The 26,799-nt window shown below is 35.4% G+C and overlaps 1 protein-coding gene across 7 annotated transcripts in view; it reads right to left on the reverse strand.

Moving 5' to 3' along the window:
• Positions 1-26,799, reverse strand: part of LIMS1 (LIM zinc finger domain containing 1) — a 145,260-nt gene that overhangs the window by 47,353 nt on the left and 71,108 nt on the right. The window contains exon 1 of one of the 7 annotated variants that reach the window (XM_016162967.2): positions 13,565-15,027. The exons of 4 other annotated variants lie outside the window; for them this stretch is intronic. In XM_016162967.2, coding sequence (XP_016018453.1) covers positions 13,565-13,671 — 107 coding nt within the window. In that variant the 5' untranslated portion in view covers positions 13,672-15,027. Of the gene's footprint in view, positions 1-5,169; positions 5,193-13,564; positions 15,028-26,799 lie in introns of those variants that run through there. 2 more of the 7 variants (XM_016162968.2, XM_016162966.2) reach the window with 2 other exon arrangements.

The following is a 26,799-nucleotide window of genomic DNA, read 5'->3' on the forward strand; positions in this document are numbered from 1 at the left end:
ATCTTGAAGAAGGCTCAGTACAGAAATGCTTGAATTTCAATGTTTCAAAATTACATACTCTTAAGTGGAGTCTGGCTGTCCTCCACTAACTTTTAAATCATGCTCTCCAGAGCCAAGGTGCCTAAACAGTTGCCACAGGCAGACAAGAGGAAGATGATCAGGAAAAGAATTTAGAATCCAGAGTCTACCATTTAGCCCCTTCCCTTTTGACTGGCATCATCTCCACAGAGCATCACTGGCATTATTTCATACAGTGCAGTCCCCAGGGAAATACTGTCAGGAAAACATGATTCTTTGAAAAGCTTCTGACTAGATCTTTTAATCACTTTTTTTTTTTTTTTTGGCTGTTCTTGTCATAACCAGAAGCACTAAAAATGATGACTGGTTTTCTGAAATGGTCTGATACTTTACCATTTCTGAGTGAAAGTTAACTTTTGGTATGTACCACTTTCTGGTAATTGAAACAATCAATCTCAGTCTCTATGTATTGCAGAATACATAGGCTCATTCACAGAGAAGAATCTTACTTAAAAACAATCCTGTATTTCATTTCCCCCCAAACCATGGCTGAAATATCAAATTAGAAGGTCACACATAAGTCTATAGTCCCTTTCTAGTTTCATGCATACTCATACTTCTTCCCTACAATACTGTCTTTTTTGAATTACCATTAACTCGAAGCAATTAGAATTCTGACAATAAAATGTACTATCTCATCTCAATACCATGGTTATAATAAGTAGTTATAATAGCAGATGGCAGTACAGAGATGTACAAAGGTAATAGCAATAAATCTCTGCCGAACTGCAGAGCTGGTTATGGTGGCCACAAAACCTATCAATATTGTATTAAAACACATATGATCAAAGAAGCATGGCTTTTATTTTATACTCTATAAAAATAAGTCACATTTTTAATTTTCAAAAACAAATGCACTAAAATTTCTCCCCATATTATAAAACGCACTAAAACATTGCACTATACTTCAACTAGATAACAAGGCGGGGGGGTTGGAAAGAAGTATAGTCATAATCTTGTTTTTAAAATCCCCATTTATGCTACATTCTATTGTCTTCTAACAGCTATGAGTTTGAAAAATAAAATCTAAATACTCTATTCTGATTTCATGCCTCTTTAATAAATGACCCAATAAACTGCTTTCATGGTTCATTTTGTTCATTCATTCACAAATATTAACTGAATAGCTCCTAGTTTAAATTGTGCTTGTCAGTAAATGAGAGTTAGAAATGACTCCCAGAGTAAATCTGATAGTCAGCTCCTCACAGATGGTATCTGAAGCCACGTGCACTGAAGAGCTCTGGAAATACTGTAGAAACAACAAAGGAGAAAATATAGAGCAGCAATAATTAGTGGGAAAATTAAGAAAAGGCAGTGCTGGAGAGATGAAGGAAGGAGAAATTTTTAAGAAGGAAATATTATTGCTGTAAAATTTCTAAGAAAAATAAAGAGAAAGTAATGATTTATGATAAAGACCCTTGGAACTAGGAGATGGGCCTCCCTTCCACTACAGACATTCTCTCCCCTGTCACAGCTGGCAGTACAATGCTGGTACCTGACCTGGCGTCTGCCAGCACCATGCTCTTACCTGGGACAACTTCAGCAGTGGCCCTTGCCCAGCCTATCCCAGCAGTGAAACCTTGACTACGGTGTCCACTATCTGCTATCCCTGGCTCTGGCCCATTCGGAGCCTGGTTCTTCAATCTTCCCATTTCTGTCAATTCGGTAAGCAATCTGAAATCTTTCCCATAAAATTCTTTTCTGCTTAAGTTAGCCAGAGTCTGTTGCTGTTGCTCCCCATTGAGAACCAAAAATGATCAAATGACATGGGAGAGGGACATGGTGGGGTCAAAAATGCAGGTTAGGTAATAAGAAACTAAAGTTTCAGTGTTGCTGGGAACATATGACACATAAAGGAAGTGGGAAGAGATCAAAGATGCTAAAGAAGGAGGAGTTGAACATGAACAGTCTTGTTGCTGAGGAGTAGACAAGATCTAAGCCTCAGACCCTAGAGGGGCAAACCTTAGAGATGCAGGGAAGCCAGTGGGACAAAATCAAATCAAATTGAGATAAAGAGAGGAACAACTATAGTTGTTTATAACAACTATATATAAAAGTTTATAACTTTTCTACACGTTTAAAATCATCCCCAAATAGAGTTCATTTAAACAAAAATAAGATGAGGATATAGAGAGATATCTATGCCATTTAGTTTTGATGGTTTCAGGAAAACAGGAAGAGTTGTACACAAGAGAGTAGGGTGGTTAAGAAAACTGATGACAAGAGAAGTTTCAAATAGTTGTAATAGTGAATGTCATGAGAAAAGTCAATAAATTCAGAACAAGAAGAATCCCTAGCAGTAACCAGGAAGAAGTTGACATTGTAGAACAGAAATATGTTTTACATCATTTATTCGTCCAGAAATTATAGTTTGAGAGTGATACGAATTAAAAATGGGTCCAGGGGTAGGTCCAGAGAATGACAACAGCCCTGAAACAGCTGGCCATGAAGAACGTGAGGCTCACAATCAGAAGAGACTCACAGAATAGACAAAGGAGAGTGTTGAGTTCAGAAATATGGAGGGCAAAGAAGAGTCTCACTACTTAGTACAGATGTGCGAGAGGGATGACCAGATAAAGGTTGCTGTCAGAGAGGGAAAACATATCTAACAGATGGTTCTGGATCAATGCTATGTGACTGGGAGGTCCAGCAACTGATATAAGGGAATATGAGAAACGATAATGTTGACAACAAGCTATGATGACTTTCATTTATTCATGCAACTCAATGACCTTTTCACTCAGTTTCTAATATGTAGAAGCCACTGTGAAGGAAAAAACCCGGGGGGGGGGGGGACCCCATACAAATGGTCAATGCATAGTTTTGCCTTCACATGTCTTACACACTTTAGCAGAGGAGCTGAGATGCACATACTAATTGGCTAAAGACAGAAATGAACAAGAGAACGTGAAAATGCCTAATAGTGCTAGGTTCACAGAAGTTCTACATGTTAGTTCCTTTTCTGGGTTCCTTTTGTTTTTTACTTAGCAAATGCTGACTGAAGCCCAACAATAAAGTAATAAATGGAAATTGAAATGAGGGACAAATACAGCAGATTGGAAAGAAAACATGGGAAGGCAAATGTGGTGCTCCATTCATAAAGGTGCAAGCAGATCTCAAAGGGCAGCGGTCAATTCAAGAGAGGAGACGATTCAGACATAAATATATTCTGAATGACGAGAAACAGAGGGCTGATTTAACAAGCACGCATTTAATAAGCAGGCACTTGGTGATGTTCTTATTACCCTGACTTCATCTCTTTTAGGATCCCCAGGTGGAATTAAATGACATAATCTACCCCTGTGTGGGAGGCAGCCACTATGATGGCCCCTGGTGATTCCTGCCTCCTGGTACTAACAAAGATTCTCTCCTTGACCAAACTCTAACTACATAGGCTCTTTTGAGCACTCTTTTTGACTAGACCCTGACTTTTAAGCTTCCATGTTTGCCTCTGCAATGTCCAGTTTCATCAAGAATGTTTAACTGCTAAGTCAGTTAAACCAGAACTTCCCATCCTTGATAGCTAATTATCCTCTATATTTAATTGGGTTCCTCATCCTCTACCATCATCTAGGTAATGCATGATCATCCTGACTTGTCTTTAGCAAGAATCCTGTTAGGCAGTTTTGCCAGAATCCTCCCTTACTCTTCTTTCCTCTCAGTAATTTTTAATCTACTGATCCCTACTCTGCTCTTTGGCTATAAAGCCCCACTGTTCCTTGTTGTACTGGAACTGAACCCAGTCTCTCTCCCCCATTACTTTAGTGTTCTTAAATCAGTGGCACTAAATGTTTTTCTCCTTTAACAGTATTCACACCTTTATGTAATCTCCTCCTCTTGAGTGTAGGCTGGATTTACTGACTTGCTTCTAATAATAAATTATAGCATTATATGTTAGTTTCTTTCCTGGATTCTCTTTGTTCAATTGTTCACTGAATCACAAATGTTTACTTATCACAGCACACTAAGGGGTTTCTGAGATTAGTTTATAAAAAGACTGTGACTTCCATCTTGAGCTCTCTCTTCCTCTCTTGGATCACTCCCTCCATCTGAGCCTTGAGAAGACTACAGCCCTGACTGAAAGCTTAACAGCAGTCTCATGAGAGGGACTTTAGCCCGAGGCACTGAACTAAGCTGAACCTGAATTCCTGACCCATAGAAACTGTGAGATAACAAGTGTTCCTTGTTCTAAGCCTGAGGTCAGCAAATTAGTACTCATAGTCAAATCAGGCTCACCATCTGCTTTGGTAAATAATTTCGCTGGAACACACATAACTATACTCATTCATTTACATATTTTCTATCCATGTGGTCACACTACAAAAGCAGAGTAGCTGTCACACAGATTGTACAGTCCACCAAGCCTAAAATATTTATTGTGTTTGAAAAAAAGTTTGCTGATACCTGCTGCCTCTAAGTTTTGGGATAATTTGTTAGTTAGTAATAGATAATTAATGCACTCTTCTATAGTATCTTGGTCATTCCACTAGCAATACAGTATCTTTTAATTATCTGTGTCTTTTTTTTCTAACTACACACTAAGTTCCATGTTAGTAGATAATGAATGGTTTAATCAACTTCATATTCCCATTTCCCTGGCATATAGTAACACCTTAATAAATGTAGACTTACCCAAGAATGCCTAGACAAATCTATTTTACATACAGACAACTCACAGTCTAACACTATATCCTTTATATAAAGAACTACATTAAATTAAGAAGAGCCAAACTACAATTTGTGCTAAATAGCTGATATTTCAAGTTGAATGCCTATTAAAAGCATCTGTTGACTGCCTCAAAAAGAATGATTCCAGAGCCAGAAAAACAAACCTTTTATAAAACTTCACTGTTTAAAATACCTGTAGCAACAGTTTATCGCTCATATTTCCAAGATTACTGTTATTAGTTTTACCACGAAACAATATATTTTCTGGCACCTGGAAATGTTACTACAATTTTCCAAAACAATGAAGAATTTCAGTTTTGTCCCAACAAACCCTGTATATTAGATTAAAAACTAAAGTTGGCAATAAAAATTGTCAAACATAAGTAAACATCCTAAATGTAATGATTCATTGTAGCTTCCTACCTCAGTCTGGTTCCCTTCACATTCTGTTTACCTGGGGCAGGAGAACAAAATTTCAGGTAAGATAAAAATCTGGATATTCTTATAATGTTTAATTTTAAGCAATATATTAATTTTAAACACATAAATGTAATATTTTTAGGTATTTAAACCTAGATAGTTTCTCTGGCAACTGCCTATGAAGAGGAGGCAGAAAAATTCTATTTTTGTTTCAATCTTATAACCCGCAGGCAACACAGGAGGTTAACCTTTACTTTTTTACTCGATGGTAAATTTTTAACTTTTAAGATGTGATTAAGTGTATTCAGACCTTCAGTGTAGGAAATCTGACTCTAAAACCCACGTGATACCTAAGTTTTGTGGTTAAGAACTCACACTTTAAATATAAGACACCACCGGGTACATCCCTAAATTCAAATTCCAAATTATCAATCACGTCTCTGAGTCTTTTCCCTTTTCTGTGAATAGGGAGAAATACACCATACCTCACAGGATTACTGTGAAAGTTCAGTGAGACTGTGAAGTACTTACAGCAGACAGAAATGAAATAATGGTATGAAAGTCCAAGATGGTTTAAAAAATTATTCATGAGTTTATATTTACATGGAACATATTTATTAATAATTACTGACTGTAGGTTTGGAAAAGAATTTCTAAGTAGGAACACAAAAAGCACAAACTTTATATAAAAGCAAAAAATCAATAAACTTCCGAAAAAGAAAAAAAAAACAGCTTTGCTTTTCAAAAGACACATAAAAATGAGAACACAAGCCACAAACTGGGAAGAGATGTTTGCAAAAACAGTCTGACAATGGACTTTTATCTAGAATATATAAAGCACTATTATCATTTAATATTATAGGAAACAACCCAATAAAAGATGGGAAAAATATCAGAAAAGACATTTTGCCAAAGACATACGGATTGCAAATAAGCACATGAAATGGTACTCAACTTCATAAGTCATTAAGGAAATGAAAATTAAAACCACAGTGAGATACTACTACATTTCCCCAAAATGCCTAAAATGGTGGTGGGTGGGGACTTACACACCAAGTGTTGGTGAGGATGTGGAGAAAATGCAACCCTCAAACACTGCTGGTGAGAATATACAATGGCAAAACATCTTTGGAAAATAGATTAACCATTTCTCAAAAAATTAAATGTAGACCTACCATACAACCCAGCCATTCCATCCAAGAGAAAAGGACTCATAAATGAATGTTCATGGCAACTTTATTTGTAAAAGCCAAAAAATGGAAACAACTTAAACGTTAACCCAACAAGTGACTGACTAAACTGTAGTACATCTACAAAATGGAATACCACTCAACAATAAAATGGAATGAACTAATGATACATGCAACAACATGGATCCCAAAATAATTATGCTGAATTAAGCCGAAAGAAAACAAAGGGTATATTATTGAATGGTCCTTATTATTTAAAATTCTGAAAAATACAAACTAATCTAGAATGACATAAAGCAGATCAAAGGTTGTCTAGAAATGCTGGGAAGGGAAGGGGAAGAGGGAAGATTATAAATGCGCATGAGGAAATGATGAGAAATTGGACATTAAAATTGTGCACTTTATCGAGGTTCATTATTAGTTTAACTGTTTCTTGAAAAACTGTACAATGGAATGATTTTTAATCTTTATACATACTCATGCTAACAGACCACTGTTGTGGGTTGAATCCTGTCCCCTACAAGATATGTTGATGTCCTAACCCCTGTGACTATGACCTTACTTTGAAATAAGTCTTTGTAGATATAATTAAGATACAAGTTAAGATGAGGTCATACTGGAGTGGGACAGGCCCTTAATTCAAGATGACTGGTGTCCTTATAAACAGAGGAGAGGAGATACAGAGATAAGACACACACACAGAGGAGAATGCCACATGAAGACACAAACACACAGGGAGAAGATAGCCACATGATAAAAGTGGCAGAGATTAGAGTGATACACCTGCAAGCCAAACACTAGCACAAACCCTAGAAGTTTCAAGAGACAAGGAAGGACTCTCCCCCTTCAGGGTTCATAGGGAGCATGGCCCTGCTGACACACTGTGAGCCAATATATTTCCAGAACTGTGAGACGATAAATTTCTGCTGTTTGAAGTCATCCAGTTTGTTGTGCCTTGTTATGGCAGCCCTAGGACACTAACGCAATCATTAAAAAAAAAAAAAAAATTAAGGAGCTTTATATTTATAAGAAACATATTTAATAATTATTTCTAAAAGAATTTCTATAAAAAAATATTTGTATCAAAAGTTTGTTTTAATCACAGAATAGCCACTGGGTTACAAAGATACACAATAAGTGGCTATGTTTCCAAGATATAGTAATATATGTAAAATGAATAGTGCTGTTTCATTTTAACAGCATCTATCCAAAGCACGTTTTAGTCAACTGTTATTTTTTATTTTATAAGTGAGTAATAACTGATACTTTAATACTGCTTTAAAAAAAAGAAAAGAAAGGAAGGAAGGAAGGAAGGAAGGAAGGAAGGAAGGAAGGAAGGAAGGAAGGAAGGAGGAAGGAAAGAAAAGAATAGAAAAAATTATAATGATTTAAATTCTGGCATTTGTCACTTAGAAAATGTTACATGTCTTGACAACAAATTTACAAACTGATTCTGCTGAAGTTCAGGGTCATTCTAAGTGTCTCTCAGCAGTACAGAAAAAAGGAAAAGCCATCTTTATTTAAAGACTTTTTGCTTCTTTTAACTATTCCTTTAACATTTAATTTTTAAGTATCAACACTACTATTTTTAATTTCAGCAAATATTCCCTTGACTATATAGAAATATTTCTTCCCATATGTGGATGAAAACATATGTCCTTTCAGAGAATAAGCTTCCCAAAACTACTGAAAAAGAAAAACAAAGTAATCATGGTCTATACTTTGCTAGATATACCTCTCTTTTAGGCTTCTCTGTAATATCTATCATACATGCACTGTAAGAAATTAAGACTAGAAAAGTAGTCAGAGTAAAAGGAGTTTAATCTGAAATAAAAGAGGTACCTCTAAGTCAGTTTAGTTTTTCATTCCTTCATTCAATGAGGAATAGATACTAGATACTGACAACTAGGTAACAGGCACTGTGGTGATGCTAGAGAGCAGAAGAAATAAGGTAAAGTCTCTGGACTTGGAGAATCTTCTATCAATGGGGGTGGGATGGGGCTTGGTAGTGTGAAAGGAGAGGAGGCTGTGCCTGTAAAACCAACTATTACAATATGAATACCTGTGGATTATATTCTTTTAAAAGAATATTATAATGAGAAATATAATTGAGATATAATACTGCCTAAGTGAAAGGTGTGCAATGTGTTGGCTTGATACGATTATATATTGCAATATGAATATTACAGTAGAATTAGCTAATACCTTTATCATGTTACATAATTACCATTTCTTTTTTGTGTTGAGAACAGTTAAGATTTAGTCTCTAAGCAACTCTGAGGTTTCTAATAGTGTTGTTGACTATAATCACTATGTTGCTCATTAGATCTCTTGAATTAGTTGCAAGTCTATACCCTTAAAACATCTCTCCAGTTTCCCCACACCCCAACCCCTGTTAACCACCACTATAATTCTGTTCAATTTTTTTAGATTCCACCTATAAGTGAGTTAGATCATACAGTATTTGTTTTTCTGTCTGCCTTATTTCACTCAGCATAATGCCCTCAAAGTTCATCCACATTGTCACAAATGGCAGGATTTCCTTCTTTCTCATGGCTAAATAATACTCCATTGTGTGTGTGTGTGTGTGTGTGTGTGTGTGTGAATTACACCCTAAAACACATTTAAGAAAGCACTACTACCTTTTAAAAAAACAACTCTGGCAAACTAATACCTTTCTGTACCAAAGAGAAAAAATGTTATTAATTGTGCAATGTGCTCATCATTAGGAAGACTAAATGTGCCTTCACTAAACTATTAAATATTGAGAATGGACAAAAATGGCAAAATTGCAATTTTACCCCTGTAATTGTTTAACAGACTATATTTTAATACAAACATTAGTTTTTCAGCCAAAATATAGGCCAAAAAATGATCAGCAAACTGCAAAATTGGCTCACAAGGAAATAAACATCCTAGGTTGACCAATTCCAACCTTAGCTAAACTCAGAGCACTAACTTATTTGAATCAAGAACAGGAACTGGTCATATAACAATGATTACCTTTTACAGTCTTAGGTTCTTCCTACTCTCTGATTGGATTGTGAGTTAAAAAACGAAAACAAACAAAAAATATGAAAATTCTTAATACAGTGGGTGGCCCATAACAAGGGATTAATCAATGGTAATGTATTATTCAAGAACACAGTACTTGAGTTTTCTACTCTCAAATCAAGTTAAAGATATTCTCATTACTTAAAAATAATCATATCCTATATCTTAAAAGACATGAGCTCAGTAATAATCGGAAAGTAAAGATTACTTTTCTTTGCACTTCCTTGCATTCCTGGTTATCCAGTTCCATCAGGAAAAGGGTGGGAAAGAAAAGCAAAAAGAAGTTCTAGTAAGTAAAGAACTTCTCACTGTTGCATCTAGTCAACATCACATAGAGATACAAATTTCTAAGTATATTTTCTTGATTCATATGGATTTCAAAAGACTGACACAGTCCTGACTCTATCAAGGCATCATAACTCTAACAGAGATTTACTACAGGTGCACAACTGAAAGAACAACAGAGAAAGATTTAACAGTTCTTTATCTAAGCATTAAACCAGGAATCAACTGTTAAGGGCCATAAAGTAAATGCTATTGTCTTTCCGGCAGGGGCGCCTGTGTCACAATTCAACTGTGCCACTGTCTCAAGAAACCATCATATATATGTAGATAACACATACGAAATATGCATGGCTGTATTCCAATAAAACTTTATTTACAGATAACTGAAATTTGAATTTCAGGTAATTTTCATATGTCATGAAATATTCTCTCTCTTTTTATTAACCATTTGAAAAATGTAAAATCCATCCTAAACTTGTGAGCCATATAAAAATAAGCAGTGGACCACATTTGGACTAAAGGTCATAATTTGCCAACCCCTGCTTTGGATCCAGTCAGTGAAGACCTGAATTTTGAAGTGTCCCCTTTATATTTGAGGCAGGGGAAAAGCGGCTTAGAGAATTTTAAAGGAGAGTGGGATGGTAAATTGTTCAGGTGTGTTTTTCATTCAGATTTCCTCAAGAAATTAAGTCTTATCAGTTCTACCCAGGTTATCAGGAGAGGGACATAAAGACTATCTGTATGTATATACATAGTCTGTAGGTACACAGTCCTTGTGTGTAAATGAATATACACGCTTTATCCAAATCCTTAATATTGAGCTTTGTAAAAGAAAATAGTTTCTAATTGTTTCTTAGGCAATAAGAAGCAATTAGATTCTATTTATGTTAGATTCTAGACAAACTTAAGGACATGTTCTAAAACTCAAGATAAAAGCCCAGAGGACACATTCTACTAGTAGTCACAATTACTATTTAAATAAGATAAATTATAATAATACAACCCTCAAATACCCAGTGGGTATTTGAGGGTTGCATAAAGGTATGCAAGTATAGTAAGTTTAGGGTTATACTTAACACCTTAAAATAAAAATCTATAGTCAAATGTTTTTTATGCTGCCTTTTACATGCTTCTGTTTCAAACCATTTCAAGTTCAAAGCCAGAACTATTTTTATGTCTATTACTGTGCTCTTTCAACACTTGTATTATGTTTCAGAACACAGACTTTTATTTAAACTAAAAAATGCTTTCTGGCAGTGAGCACAGCCCTTTTTAATCTCTGATAGCTTTTTATTCTCCCTAGAGTCCACAAACATGCCAAGAAAATGAACATGTGAGTAAGAAGGAATTACAGCAGATATGAGTCTTATGCAATACTTAAGACAGTATGAAAGATGTTCAGTATTACATATATTTAAAGATAAATAACTGCTCCTAGGAAGAACATCTGCTGGCCATATTGGATGTGCCACAGTTCTTCCCCTCAAGGGAAGAACTGTGTCTGACTCATCACTACATTTTTATGTAGCACACAGTAGGCACTCAATAAAAATTAGTTGAATAACGCATGAAAGGCATTAACTCTACAGTACTATTCATGAAATAATAATAACCCCTACCCTATTAAGTTGGTGGTGAGAATTTTGAGATAACAGTGCTCAATAATAGATTTTTATCCTCAATTTAAAGAGGAACAAACTGAGGTTCAACTAGATTATATAACTTATCCAACTGTGTGCTACTGAAATAGGTGTGCCTAATTTCAAATCCCTACCTGCCTTGATTCCTATTAAGCTAAGAAACCTGACTAAATACTAAAAATATAATTAGGCAAACAAACAAACAAAAAACTAGAAAAGAAAAATCCTTGCCTCTCGAAACTGATAAAAAGTCCATGGAAAAACAGACAATTGCCTGATTTTGTTAGCTAAGCACTGCAATCCTGAAATAAGGACATGGTCATTCTCTCTGCATTAAGGGATAGAGAAATGGCAGAAATATAAGTCCCTTATTATCACCAGGGAACTACATCATGGTGGAAAAATATTTCCCGTTCACCCAATGGAACAACCAATACTTAAGAATTACTCTCCTTCCTTTAATTAAACTCTAGACAAAAGAAAATATCTTGTTGCTTCAAAAGCCATTATAACTATATAACCACCTCTTCGGGCATATAGGTCCTATTAATCATATACTTTTGCTGTCTGAAAATAAGCAAAAGATGGTTAGTCTCAAATGGTGTTTTACATATCTTCATTAAAAAAAAAAATTCTTAGGACCCCCAAATCTGAAATTTAAACTGTTTTTGGTAACTTTTCACTCCTGGATCAATAGTAGATTGGAGTCTACAACTAAAAGTCAATTTCAGATGTCACTTCCAACAGCTTATGTGGTTAGCAAAAGAGATTTCAATATTTTCACTAAACATCATTCTTAACATTTATAACATTTCAAACTCTGAAGCTTTTAAGTTCTGTTTAGTCTAATATTCAATTCATAGTTAATACAGTAAATGTAGCTATGAGACACCTGACGACAGTAGGGAATAAATTCTAACGTTAGTGTCAGTAAGTCCTTTAACTTTACTATTCTTTTCAAAAGGTAGTGAAAGAGTTGATAATTTTCAAATAAATAATTCCCTTTAAAGTACAGTTCCTGTAGTATAGCTGGCTAAGTGAAATTAGTCAGAGAAAGGCAAATACCGTATGTCTTCACTTATATGTAGAATCTAAAAAAAAAAAAACAAAACAAACCCACAGAGAACAAGCATATGGTTGTCAAATGGGAGGGGCGGATGGAGAAAAAATAAAACAAGAAAAACAAATTTAATAAAAGTGTCAAAAAGTTTCCTTGTCAAATTTAAATAAAGAACTTAAAAAGAAATTCTAAAATTGAATTTATTTAATTCAACTTTATCGAATTTATTTAATTCAACTTTATTGAATTAATTTAATTCAAATTTATTTAAAGAGCAATAGCACAAAACATAGAAATACCCCTCCCACATCTAATTAGGATATTCAAACACCTGAGAGTCCATCAACAAATTAAAATACTATGCAGTATATGTAATAAAAAGGAAGTCTCTCTTTATTGCAGCCTCTGTCAGCACTAAAACAGGAACACTTCATCTCAGAAACAGAAAATCTAAACCCTTCAAGTTAACAGTATTTTAACACACAGCTTAAAGTTGCAGGCGCTTTTCAGAACCTAAAATCTAAAAAAAAAAAATTCAATGGTTGTAACAAAAACCAAAATTGTGGTTTTAGGGAAATTGACTTAGAAAATAAAACCACTACCTTTTTAGTTAAAATGGTTCCAGATTTTTGATGTCCTTCCTTCCTAGGTTACAAGCAATAGTTTCTCTGCAGTCCTTTGTTAAATTCATTTCAATAATAAAGAATCCTGTATGAACACCCCAATCCTGACCCCAAAACACCACGAACTTACATTCACCACCAAAAATCAAAGAAAAATTCCTCAAAGAAACACATTCTAATAAACCAAAGCAATCTATCTTTAAACCAAGGGTGGGGGGTGGGGGAGCATCAATTAATCAATTGTTTCCAGTTTTAAATATTACTGTGGTAATTATACAGTTTTTAAAGACATAAAAACACTATAGGTTTGGGGAAGAGCTAAAATAACTTACAGGATTTATGAAGAAATGGGAAAAAGAATTCTAGCTTTACATAGTTCCAATCAAGCACAATTTTGGGATTATGTTTAATCCTTAACTAGACACTGAGAGGTTCCTAGTGGAATCTTCTAAATGTGTACTCCCCATTACTGCATCCACTTAGGCACGACTCTCACTGCAATCATTAGGCGCCTTGACCTTTAGGCAACCATGACTTTGCACTCACCTTAGTTCTTCCTCCGGTAACCCAATCAATCTCAAACTATCTGGACGATCTCGTCTTCTCCTGTAGAGACCTGAATGTGAAAGTTCTTTAAGCTGTAATGCAGTCATATTTCTCTCTATACATGAATTCCTGACACTTTAAAGCATTTATGGTAAACAGCGTGGCTGCCAGGGCTCAGAAAGAAGTGTCCCTTGCAGAACCTCAGCATACCTGACCCTGAATTAGAAACCTCCAGGCAGACCGGGTGCTGAAGCACAGCTTCCTGTTTCTCTGCTGGTACACACCCTTCTCAGTAAGGCCTGGCTTGCCTTATCTCTGGGCTTTCACCTTGGGAGTGGGGGAGTACATGAGGGGCGGAGTAGTGACCAGAGTTGTTCACATGATTACTAATAAGAAAAATTTAATTGTTATAAATAATCACACCAATCTTTTATAAATCTTTAAAGCATCACTCTGAATTGAAACTGGGCTAAAAAGCTCCAATAAGGTAATGACTAAAGAAGGGTCCTGCCCTATTTTATTTGCCAGGAAATCCATTAACATTTCACAAGCAGCTGTCAGTTTAAAAAGTGCCTGGTCATCATGAGTTCTTAGGGATGTTTTCCTTAAAAAGAAAAAAAAAAGGCAGAATTGTAAGGGAAGCAGTCCAATTCCTCCCTTTCACTACTCTAAATCCTCATTAGAAAGGAAGTCTCTTTTTTCTCCATCAACTATCGTTCAAACATTCATAACTGAAAGAAAGGTGGTTTCTTCTATCAACCTCTATCCAATGACTTTCTAAATCTGTAACTACCCATTCTGAATATCTCCCTCTCATAAAATGTGTACCTCAGTTTAATCACTATTGTGGTACCTATGTAGCCTTTGTATTTATCTGTGTATTTGATCCTAGACAGTGAGGAAGTTAAGAAAAAGGTTTTGGGTTTTGGTGTGTGGAGGGTGTGGGGCAAGTTCTTTATCATTCAACTCCAAATGATGTTAGCACAAGAGCAGGCAGCATTCTAGCCTACAATCTAATTGAATCTCACTTGATATATATCACCATATCACAAATACAGGCTAGATCCTTGGCAAGTTTTAGCCAATAGTTTGACTTTAAATTCTCCTTGAGTAATTTGTATCAGCTTCTTTCCATTCCAAAATCCCTTCAACAAGAACACACTCTGAAACTTTTTCTTTTACAACAAGAATTAAAAAGTTAATCTATTGCCCAAAGAGTATCTGTATTATGAATACAAAAATTAAAGCACCCTACAAGAAAAGGGGAGTCTACATCTTACTCCTTCACTCAGGACATGCAGATGCTGGGCAGCTCCCTAGTTCCATGGCCCCAATGGAAAACACTTTTTATAGCAGCCACAAAAATATAAAGTATGTTTTTAAAGCTGCAGAAGAAAATCACTACTTTTGTTACTACACTAGATTTAATTAGTGATAAAGATGTAAAAAAAGAAAAAGTCGAGCAACAGAGGTCTCTCTTTCCCTGGAACTGTACACAAAACTGATAATATGGGTCCAGTGGAGCAACAGTAGCAGAAGAAAGCATTTCTGTTACATATCACTTTATACCTTCTGAATTTTGAATATACTGCCTATTCAAAAATAAATGGAAATCATTTAGAAGATTTACATATGTCTTTTGTACAAAGCCCTATGATCCTACTGAGATCTAAATTACAGAAAAGTTTAAAATTTACAGTGATAGAAACATAAAATTAGGATTCCTAAAATGTCAAATTCTCACATTTTTGTCAAAACAGTTGAAAAACAAATGAAGAGAAACAACCAGCGATCTTTAATGTGTTTAACTCTAGGCAGCAAAGCAGATTAGAAAATTGTCAAATTACAAATTAATTGTATTCACTGCAAACACAGAAACCTCAATATTAAATAGGACTTGTTTCTATAGAAAAATGCAAACAAGAGAGCTTGATTTTTAAAAATGCCTTTTAAAAAGTAATGCATCATACTGAAAAGGAAGAAGAGCTTGGTAACCACTAAAGGTTAACTAGACAGGAAACACCTAACTGTGTAGGACGAATCCTGAATCTAAGATTAAAAGAATGTGAACAAAAAAAAAATTCCCAAGCTATATAACAAACAAACTGAAACAATTCTTGCCCTCTGACTTTTAAAATGGCTGTACTGACAAAAACGTATTTCAGTAAATCAATGCTTACATTCTAATGAAATTTCTGCAACTAAGTAAAATCAAAGTCTGGGACTTTGGGCAAAGCGCTTTTAACTATATTGTCTTTTCATTGAAAACAGAGACAGAAAAAAGGCTTCCTCTTTTTCCTTAGCACTCCTTCAGATATGCCTTGAGATTTTACTGTACTATAAGAAGAACTAGGAAAAGTGTACACAGGCACAGACAGACCTACTTTCTGAAAGGGAAATTCACATATGCTACAAAATACACCACCGACTGACTAGCTCAGGCTGCAGCCAGACGGCCAACTCATAACGGTGCTCCTGTACATTAGCAACAAGGGAGGGAGAACCCCTAGAACACACAGGAGGATCATGACAGGCGAAGGAGGTATGTCTTCGGCTTTTTTCCTTTCATATTTTTCTACAGAAACAGTTAAAATTTGTGCCTGATTCTCAGATCAGAACTATTTTAAATGAGTTTTAAATTTCAAAAACTGTCTTAGTATACTGTTGACAGTACAGAGGTCTATGTTAAGTGCATTTTCTGTGAGTCTTTATATAAGGAAACTTTTCATTTTGTCACTCTAAATAATCTTTGAAGGCCAGTCTAGCCTCCCATTCAGTGAAGATTTCTTTCTCATTCTCCACATGGCCTCACTCCTGCACAACATCCCTGACCTGGGATTCCGCCTCTCCTTAAAGGATTCTAGTGATGAAGCACTTACCACCTCATAAAACCCACGGGGATCTCCCCTTTCCCTCATGCCCAAAAGCTGTTAAAGAACAATAGTTTACAAAAATTTTAAGGTGAGCATCTTCCATTCCACACCCAGTACAGTGCGGCTGGTCTATGAATCTAATTACAACTTTTTATTCGCTTCTGTCCAACCAGTTGGTTTCTCTTTGAATCTGTACTTTGACTCCTGGGATAATTAGATACCTGTTCCAGCTTTCTGTTACTAGCATAGCTGATAATTTCTTCCATAAATGTTAGCCCTTGATTGAAATGACTAAATACAAAGCTCTATGGAACATTCATTACACAAGGTCTCTATTCTGCCAGGCTAACATCTAACCCAGTAGTTTTCCTTCTTTTAGAGGGTCATGGACCTTTTATGCATCTGATGAAAGTTAATGACGCTCTCTCAGAAAATGCATGCAAGCATAAAATTTTATAACCATTTCAGGGAACAGACAGATCTTTCAGAAAGCAACAGATGGACTTTATCTTAGGTCTTCCGGTTTACATTGATCTTTATTTGTTCATTTAATACATATTTACTTGGTGCCCTGTACTGAACTAAACACTTTTTCAGAAGAGTTCCTGTTGTCCCTCTTTAATTTCTCTCAGCTTCCTAATTGATCTTTTTGCCACTAACCCTACCAACTTCTAATCCATTCTCCAAATTTCAAAGTGTTGTTGTTGTTGTTGTTGTTGTTAATCATAATCTGATCGCTTATTAATCCTGCGGGGACTTTTTGATGTCTGCACTGCTAGCACACTCCAGCTGAGCTCTGCAGAGCTCTGCTCCCCCACCACATGGTACTGAGCCCCAGGCAGTTCCCAGGACAAACTGCTTCCTCTTACTTCCTGGCCTTCCACATGCAGCTTCATAAGACTGGAAGGGACCTCTGGCAGGACTAGCGTCTAGTAGTCCCACTAGGCCTCAGGGCACGCGTCATCTCTTATAAGAAGCCTTTCTAGATCCTAGGTACCCACAATTACCCCTCTGTGTCCTCAGATTTTCCTGTGCTTACTTCTGTCATCGGAACCACACAGTCAGTCTCATGATGGGTTCTTTTTTTACTCATCCCTCCTCTTGGAATAACAGCTCTATGAGGACAGCAATATATCGAACTTATCACTGTGTCTACAGAGCCAGCTACATGTTAGACATTTGTATTTGTTAAATAAATAAGTTCTTTGGCTTAGTTGTCCAACAACTGATTTTGAAACCCTAATCACTTTACAGTGCTATGCTTGAGATTAAAGCTCCAGAGTTTTGAAACTTTAAAAAAAAAAAAATTAGCATTACCTAAATGAAATTTTTAAAAAGCACATCAATTTCAGTTTTGGAAAAATTTACTTTCTTGGTGAGATTGTAAAACCTCAGAAGCTTTTCACATTTGTAGAGTAAAACACTACCTTACACAAGTATAAACACTTTCCATTTGGAATAAGAATTTCAAAATTAGCCTAAATATTTACCTATACCTGACATAGTCCAGTTTTCAGTGTACTTGGTTCAAGTACCCCCAATTCTCCCCCAGGCATTGGAGGGGAAAGGAACCTAGTTCAATATCAAACCTTTAAAACTGATCATTAGTGTTACCAAACTGTCAGTTCTATCTCCTATGCAGAATTAAGACAGCTGCAAAATGGCTTCCATGTCATTAGCCCAGTTATACTAGGTACTAAAGGCCTGTAAACTGTCAACCAGCTGTACGTTTCCAGGCCATTAATTTTCTTGTGTGACATATGATGAGAGGAGGATTTTATGTTTTGCAACTGACTCTGAACTTAATGGAAATTAATCCTTTTTTAATTTAAATTTTATCTCATGAATAACCATTTATAGGGGAAAGCAAACTTTCTGTAATAGAGCAAGAATATCCTTCCTTACTTTTTCTCACACATTCATCTCTTTAACCTTTATTATCTAGCTATAATATCTTCCTAAACGAGGCCTCTCAAGAGTGTTATGGGCTATCAATGTGACGGAAGGACCCAGTGTTAAAAATACTGTGGCAGAAGACTTCAAACTACAATATGCCATTGTGAGTATGTTCAAGTTCAAATTAATCAAAACAGAGAGAGTATGAGGAGGCAGAATTAACTATCTAGAAAAACAGCCGAGAGTCAGATAAAAATCACCAAAAATATGATCCCATTTTAAGGAGATAATACTGTAACTGTCTACAAGCTCCTATGATTTTTTTCCTTAATCAGCCTTTCTATAACTCTCAAATGTACAAGTTGAAATGTTTTCAAAAGCTTGTGAGAACCTGACTGTATGATTCTGAGTCAGAAACACAAAGAAGTCTCTCTTACAACAAGCAACATGGGTCATCTACGTCTTTTGTTAGACAATTAAAAAAATGTTCTCAAAAGCCACTGTCACAATATGGCAAGTTTTCCTGGCATATTTCAAAAGAATTTAGAATGAAATTTCAAGTAACCTATCCCATCCCACATTTTCAAGGAGCTGAAAGACAGCACAAGGTAAGTTGGTGTAGGTACAAGAGCAAACAAAGATGTCCAGCTGATAGTTTCACATTTGGCAACTTACTTGCTGTGGTTGGCATATAAGCACACAGGAGGTCAGTTAACTATAGAAGTCCTTAATTTTTCCATTTGTAAACAGAAACAGCTAAATCAGATGATTTCAAAGATCTCCTCTTTTATCTGTTGAGCATATTTCTAAAGTAAACCCTCATTAAAAAAAAAAAAATCCAATACATGAAGTACTTGTGCATAAGAGGAGAAAAGCAACAGTTATTTTCACATTCCAAGGAAGTCAGTCACAAGCTAGCAAATCTAATCTTCTAAGGTCTTGAAAGAACAAACATGGTTCTCCCAGCCCTGGAATTCAAGAGGTGTGTTGTAAAAAAAAATAAATCACAATACCTACTCCACCCTAGTAGAGGTTTCGTTACTACTTTCACTTCAAAACTGTTTTCACCAGGTTATCAAAATATTCCCTAGGTTTTATGTCAAGTCCAATCTTAAAGGCAACAACATAACAAAAAGTTATGTTGCCTCCTTTCAGATACTGGTATTATCCCTTCAATTACTGTTATTTTTTTTTAATCCTTACTCAGATAAAAGTTAAATTCAATGATAAAAATGGGATTTAAAATTTAAAGCTCTGAAGACATAATTATTTCAATAAGGACATTAATATTTTCTATTCAGTTTTACTGTTCCAGAGCAATCAATGGCAAATGAAAATAATAACATAGATACCTATTTGACATGAAAAAGTATTCATGATATACTGTTGAGTGAATAAATGACTACAGGATACTGTACACGATGTGATTCTTTTTACCTGACTATATGATTCATTTTACATGAAAACACAACATATATATACACCATATACATATACACACACACATATCCACACACGCCAGAGTCTGTTAGAATATATACCAAAATATCTCTGGTTGGTAGGATCTGAAAAGATTTAAAATTGCTTTTTCGTTTGGATTATCCATATTTTCTAATTTCTCTACAAAGGACAAATACAGTTCTATAATAATGAAATAAAAATTTAAATGTTTAAAATAATGAAGAGGACGAAAGTTAAATGGAGATTCATTATTCTATTTTCCAAAGGATTTGCAATCTAATGAGGAAGGACATCTCACAAAACTTCAGAATATATAATCAAATACTGACGCATACCCTACAGAGGGTTGGACTTGAGAAAGGATTGAGGCAGACGGAAGGGAGAGAAAAGTAAAGGCACTTCAATGGAGGAAACCTCAGTATGATATGACTGACAGAGATGTGTCAAGGTGATGAGCTTGGCAGAGCAGTGGACTTTCCAAGGCAGGATCAAAGCTTTAGAGTTGGTATGAAAAAGTGGAAGTCATGTGCAGTGGGTCTACCATTGTAAGTTTAAGATGGGGGTCCAGTTTACACTCTCGTGAGAAAAGGGAAGGGGACATATACAGACAACATTACAAGAGGACTGGAAGGTAGAACCCAGTAACAGGTTTCAGAAGAATGTACTGTGCACCTTCTCATTCCAATTGTTCTGCTCACACGTTTGGTGCACTTCTAAATGTGGCAGGCTCTGTTCTAAGCACTAGAGACCCAACGTCCTCATGGAGCTTTCAGTCTAGTGGGGGAATACTAACTAGGCACTAACTATATGATCTACTAGAACTATGCTGTGTCAGCCTATGGCCTTGCTCCCTTGGGACCGGACTGATTCTCTGAATCTGTGCTGCTTCAGTCAGCCTGACCCGTTCTGGAATGGACTGTTATAAGTGGAAATGGATGGTATTAAGCCTGTGGGATGCCTAAACTATTCAAACTACATAAGCTGTTTGAGTTTTTTAGGCTGTTTGGCTCCTTGCTTAGAGAAAAGCCTATGAAAAATGAAATCTCAGTTATCTAAATATTTTTAGGCCATCCCTTCTACAGGGACCCTAGCTGACTATATTTTTAAAACCATCGTCCCTCTTTAGTTCAACAGGCTGAATTATATGCCCTCGTTTCAGCTTGTGTTTATTTAGGCCAAGGGCAAAACTGCCAACATTTATACTGACAGTAAATATAATCTTCAGAGTAGCTTATGATTTTGGAATATTATGGAAGGAGCATGGCTTCCCTCCTTTCATTGGAAATAAATTAGAAATAGCCTGTATGTCAGGAGTTTTACTTGTCACTTTAGGTATTATTAAGATCCCAGGGCATTCTAAACTTGACTCTCTGGAAGGTAAAGAAAATTACCTTGCTGATATTTCCACAAGGAATGCTTCCCTTAAAGGAACCTCTCATGTTCCAAAGGGATATTTCCCCAGCTGATAAGTTACAAGAACTGGCCAGAGAAGCCTAACGATTGGCTTCAGAAAAGAAAAAACAAGATTGGAATAGGACGTCCGATCAAGATGGTAGAGTAGGTAAACACTATGTTCACCTCCTTTAACAATAGAAGAAGAAAGGCATTTCATAATGATAAAGGAATCAATCCAACAAGAAGACCTAACTCTCATAAACATCAATTCACCTGACATAAGAGCACCTAAATCTCTACAGCAGATACTAATAGGTACAAAGAGAGAGACTGAAACTAATACAGTAATATTAGGGTCCTTTAACATCCCACTGACATCAACGAACTGATAATCTAGACAGAAAATCAACAAGGAAACAGTGGACTTAAATGACATATTAAAACAGATGGACTTAACTGGTATTTTTTAGGACATTTTACCCAAAAGCGGTGGAATGTATATGTCTCTCAACTGCACATGGACATTTTCCAGGATAAACTAATGTTAGGCCACAAATCTCAATAACATGAAGAAGACTGAAATCATATTCAGTATATTCTTTGATCACAATGGTATGAAACTAGAAATCAATTACAAGAAAAAAACTGAAATACACAAATACATGGAGGTTAAATAACATGTTACTAAACAACGAATGGGTTAACAATGAGCATAAGGAAGAAATCAAAAAATACTTTGAGACAAATGATAATAAAAACACAAACCCCCAAAAACCTATGTAACATAGCCAAAGCAGTTCTGGGAGGGAAATTCATAGCAATAAGCTTAATTCAAGAAACAGGAAAAATCTCAAATAAAAAAATCTTAACGTTACACCTAAAAGAACTAGAAAAAGAAGAACAAACAAAGCCCAAAATGAGAAAAGGGAAATAATAAAGATCACAGTGGAAATAAATGAGATAAGTCTTATTTATTTATACACACACACACACACACACACGTGTGTCTATATATATATATATACACACACACACATATAGACACACATACACACACACATATAAATGATTAATGAAACCAAGATTTGATTCTTTGAAAAAATAAACAAAATTGATAAACCATTATCCAGAATTTCAAGAAAAGAAAAAGAAACAGGGCTCAAATAAATAAAATCAGAAACAAAAGAAAAGTGACATTTGACACCATAGAAATAAAAAGGATTATAAGAAAATACTATGACCAATTATATGCTAACTAACTGAAACATCAGGCAGAAAAAGATAAATTCCTAGAAACATGCAATCTTCCAAGATTGTATCAAGAAGAAACAGAAAATCTGAATAGACCGATAACTACAAATGAAATCAAATCAGTAATAAAAAAATTCACAACAAATAAAAGTCCTAGAGCAGATGGATTCACAGGTGAATTTTACCAAATATTCAAAGAAGAGTTAAAGCCTATCATTCTCAAACTATTCCAAAAACTAAAAGAGGAGGGAGGTTCCCAAGCTCATTTTACTATGCCAACATTACCCTGATAGCAAAACCAGACAAATATGTTATGAAAAATGAAAAGCATAGGCCCTGATGTACACAGGTGAAAACATCCTCAACAAGGTACTAGCAAACTGAATTCAGCAAGACAATAAAAAGATCATACACCATGATCAAGCAGGATCTATTCCTGGGATATAAGGTTGGTTCAATATCCGCAAATCAATTAATGCGATATACACCACATAAATAAAATGAAGGATAAAAATCATAATTATATCAATAAATGTAGAAAGGCATTTGACAAAATCTGACATCCTATTATAATAAAAACTCTCAGCCAAATAAAAATAAAGAGAACATATCTCAACATAATAAAGGCTACATATGACAAACGTGCAGCTAACATCATACTCAACAGGGAAAAGCTAAAGATGTCTACTTTCATCACCTATATTTAACATAATATTGCAAGCCTGAGCCATAGCTATCAGACAAGAAGAAGAAACACAAGGCATGTGAATTGCAAAGAAAGTAGGAAGACTGTCATTATTTGTAGATACAATATTACATAGGAAGAATCCTAAAGACTGCCAAAAAACTATTAGAACTAATAAATGAATTCAGTAATGTAGCAGAATACTAATTTAATATTCAGAAATTGGTAGCATTTTTATATACCAATAACAAACTATCAGAAAGAAATTAAGAAAATAATCCCATATACAATTGCATCAAAAAAACTTAGGAATAAATTTAACCAAGGAGGTAAAAGACCTATACTTGGAAAGTTTTATAAGACAGTAAAGAAGACACAAATAAATGGAAGCACATACCATACTCAAGGGTAAGAAGAATTAACATTGATAAACGTCCATATTACCCAAAGCAATCTATAGATTTAATGCAATCTCAATTAAAATACAAATGACATTCTTTCCAGAACTAGAACAAATAATCCTAAAATTTATTTGGAACTATAAAAGACCCCAACTAGAGAGTCCTGAGAAAAAAGAACAAGGTTGAAGATGTTATACTACCTGGTATTAAACTATACTATAAGGCTACAGTAATCAAAACAGCATGGTACTGGCATAAAAACACAAACATAGATCAATGGAACAGAACAGAGAGACCAGAAAAAACCCACACCTATAAAGTCAGTTAAACTATGACAAAGATGATAAGTATATACAATGGTATAGAGACAGTCTCTTCAATAAACAGTGTTGAGAAAATTGGACAGATACATGAAAAGAATGAAAGTGGATCACTTTCTTACACCATATACAAGAATGAACTCCAAATGAATTAAAGACTTAAGCATTTGACCTGAAACTATAAAACTACTAGAAATCATAGGCAGTAAACTCTTTGATATTGCTCTTAGTAATTTTTTTGGACATATCTCATTGGGCAAGGTAAACAAAGAAAAAAATAAACACATGGGACTACATCAAACTAAAGAGCTTTTACACAATGAAGGAAACCATCAGCAAAACAAAAAGACAATGTACTGAACTGGAGAAGATATTTGCCAATGACACATCTGATAAGGAGTTAATATCCAAAAGAATATAAGGAACTCATACAACTTAATACCAAAAAATTAAATAATCTGATTGAAAAATGGGCAGAGGACCTGAATACATATTTCTCCAAAGAGGACATACAGATGGCCAACAGACACATGAAAATGGCACTAATCATCAGGAAAATGCAAATTAAAATCACAATGAGATATCATCTCATAGCTGTCAGAATGGCTATCACCGATAAATCAACAAACAAGAACTGTTGGTGAGGATGTGAAGAAAAGGGAATCCTTGTGTACTGTTGGTAGGATTGTAAATTAGTGCAGCCGCTATGAAAATAGTACGGCAATTTCTAAAAAAATTAAAAAGAGAACTACCCTATGACCCAGCATTCCCCTTCTTGGTATTTATCTGAAGAAATCCAAAATACTAATTCAAAAAGATATATGCACCCTTATGTTCAATGCAGCATTATTTACAATAGGCAAGATATGGAAGCAACCGAGCTGTCCATCATCAAAAAATTGGATAAAGAAAATTCGATACATATATATATAATGGAATATTACTCAGCCAAAAAAAAAAAATGAAATCTTACCATCTGCAACAATATGGATGGATCCAGAAGGTATTCTGGTAAGTGAAATAAGTCAAATACCATATAATTTTACTTATATGTGGAATCTTAGAAAAAATAAACAAAGAAAATAGAAATGAACTCATAGAGAAAAAACCAATTGGTGCCAGATGGGAAGGGTTTTAGAGAGGTGGGTGATAAAGGGGAAGGGATTAAGAAGTACAAATTGGCAGTTACTAAAACACTTATGCGAATGTAAAGTACAGCATAAGGAACACAGTCAATGATATTGCATTAACTATGTATGGTGTCAGATGGGTACTGGACTTCCTAGGGTGATTACTTTGTAAGATATATAAATGTTGTACACCCGAAAGTAATATGATGTCACTTGTAATTGAAAAATTAAAAAAACGTTTTTTAAAAGTTTATGTTTGTTTTTGAATATATTAAAAAGAATTTCAATAATTGGTTTGTTAAAAAGAGAAAGCCCTGGTTAGAACCAAATAAGAACCCAAGTTCTAAAACTTCCCTCCTATTTTTCATGCATTAAATCATTGGTCTGCTGACAAAATGATTAGCATTTATAAATCAATACTGATGGTAAATACTAATATGGCCAAGAAATACTAATATGTCCAAAGTATAACCCAGGGAAGCCTGTTCACTCTGCCCCCAGATATTTTAAACGACCTAATGGACCATTTGACATTTGGCAAATAAATTGATATAGCTTCCCCCAACTCATGGGTATGAATACCTTTTAGTCATGATCTGTGTTTTCTCACTGGACTGAAGCTTTCCCTTGTAGATAAACTACTGCCTCTTCTATGGCTAAAGTTCTGTTAGAAAAGATTATCCCCCCAGGGGAACTGCTCTGAAACTCCACAGTGATCAGAAAACCCATTTTACTGGTCATGAGCTTCAACAAGTCTGTGCTGTTTGGCTAGTTTTACACAGTTTCACTGATCTTACCACCCCCAACGCTCAGGCATGGTTGAACATACTAACATCATTATTAAGATTCAACTGGCACAATTTGTAGGCCTTCCAATACTTTGGAAAAAGCATGGCTGTTGGTCCTCTTAAATTTCAGATCTAACCCCTTTGGTGCTCATAAACTCTCACCTTTGGAGATAATTGCAGGAAGCTCCATGCATATGGCTCCTGCTTCTTTTGATCCACAGTTGATAAAAGGAGAAATGATTTAATACTGTAAAGACCTGATTGCTTCTATTGAAAGTAACCATGCTTTAGTAGAGCAACCTTTTCACAGTGTCCTCTACATAGGTTAAAACCCCAAATACTACACTCTACAACCTAGAGATTTTGTTTACCAGAAGAGACACCTCCAAAATACTCCCTCCAGCCTTGCTGAAAGGAGAACTATCAGGTACTGCTGACCAGCCCCTGTGTTGCTAAACTCCAAGGAGCAGTCTCTTGAATTCACATGTTGAACCTTCAGAAAGCATCAAACCATGACTGGAACTGCACACAGTCAGGTGACCTGAGAGTAAATCTGTCAGAAACTGAAGCAGATGGCATCTGAAGGAGAGAGCTTTCCCAAAATGACCATCAGGCCTGTACGACCTTTTGTTTCTGTTGCTTCTTACCTTATTTATTTCCTTTTCTCTTCCTTGGATGGAAAATCTCCTTGTCCTCACTTGCCAGTCTATTGTGAAAGGGAAAATCTCACCAGTTACTGGACCCATCATCAAGAGAGTCAATGTTCACAACAGTAATGATACTTGGTTCACTGCTTTCAGGTCTGGCTCCTGTTTTGGAACCATCATATAGACTAAGTTGGTTATGTTGTTTTAATTTTGCTCTGTTTTCTCGCTGTTGAGTTCTGCACCTGTTGCTTGTGAAACCTGGACACATTTTTCAGATCATGCATTTTCCCTGCTGTGTGGGATATGATACCCAGAAAAGACACCTGTTGCTTGTGAAACCTGGACACATTTTTCAGACCAAGCATTTTTCAGACCATGCATTTTCCCT

Source organism: Rousettus aegyptiacus, unplaced genomic scaffold (assembly GCF_014176215.1).
Source record: "Rousettus aegyptiacus isolate mRouAeg1 unplaced genomic scaffold, mRouAeg1.p scaffold_m13_p_7, whole genome shotgun sequence".
Taxonomy (NCBI): domain Eukaryota; kingdom Metazoa; phylum Chordata; class Mammalia; order Chiroptera; family Pteropodidae; genus Rousettus; species Rousettus aegyptiacus.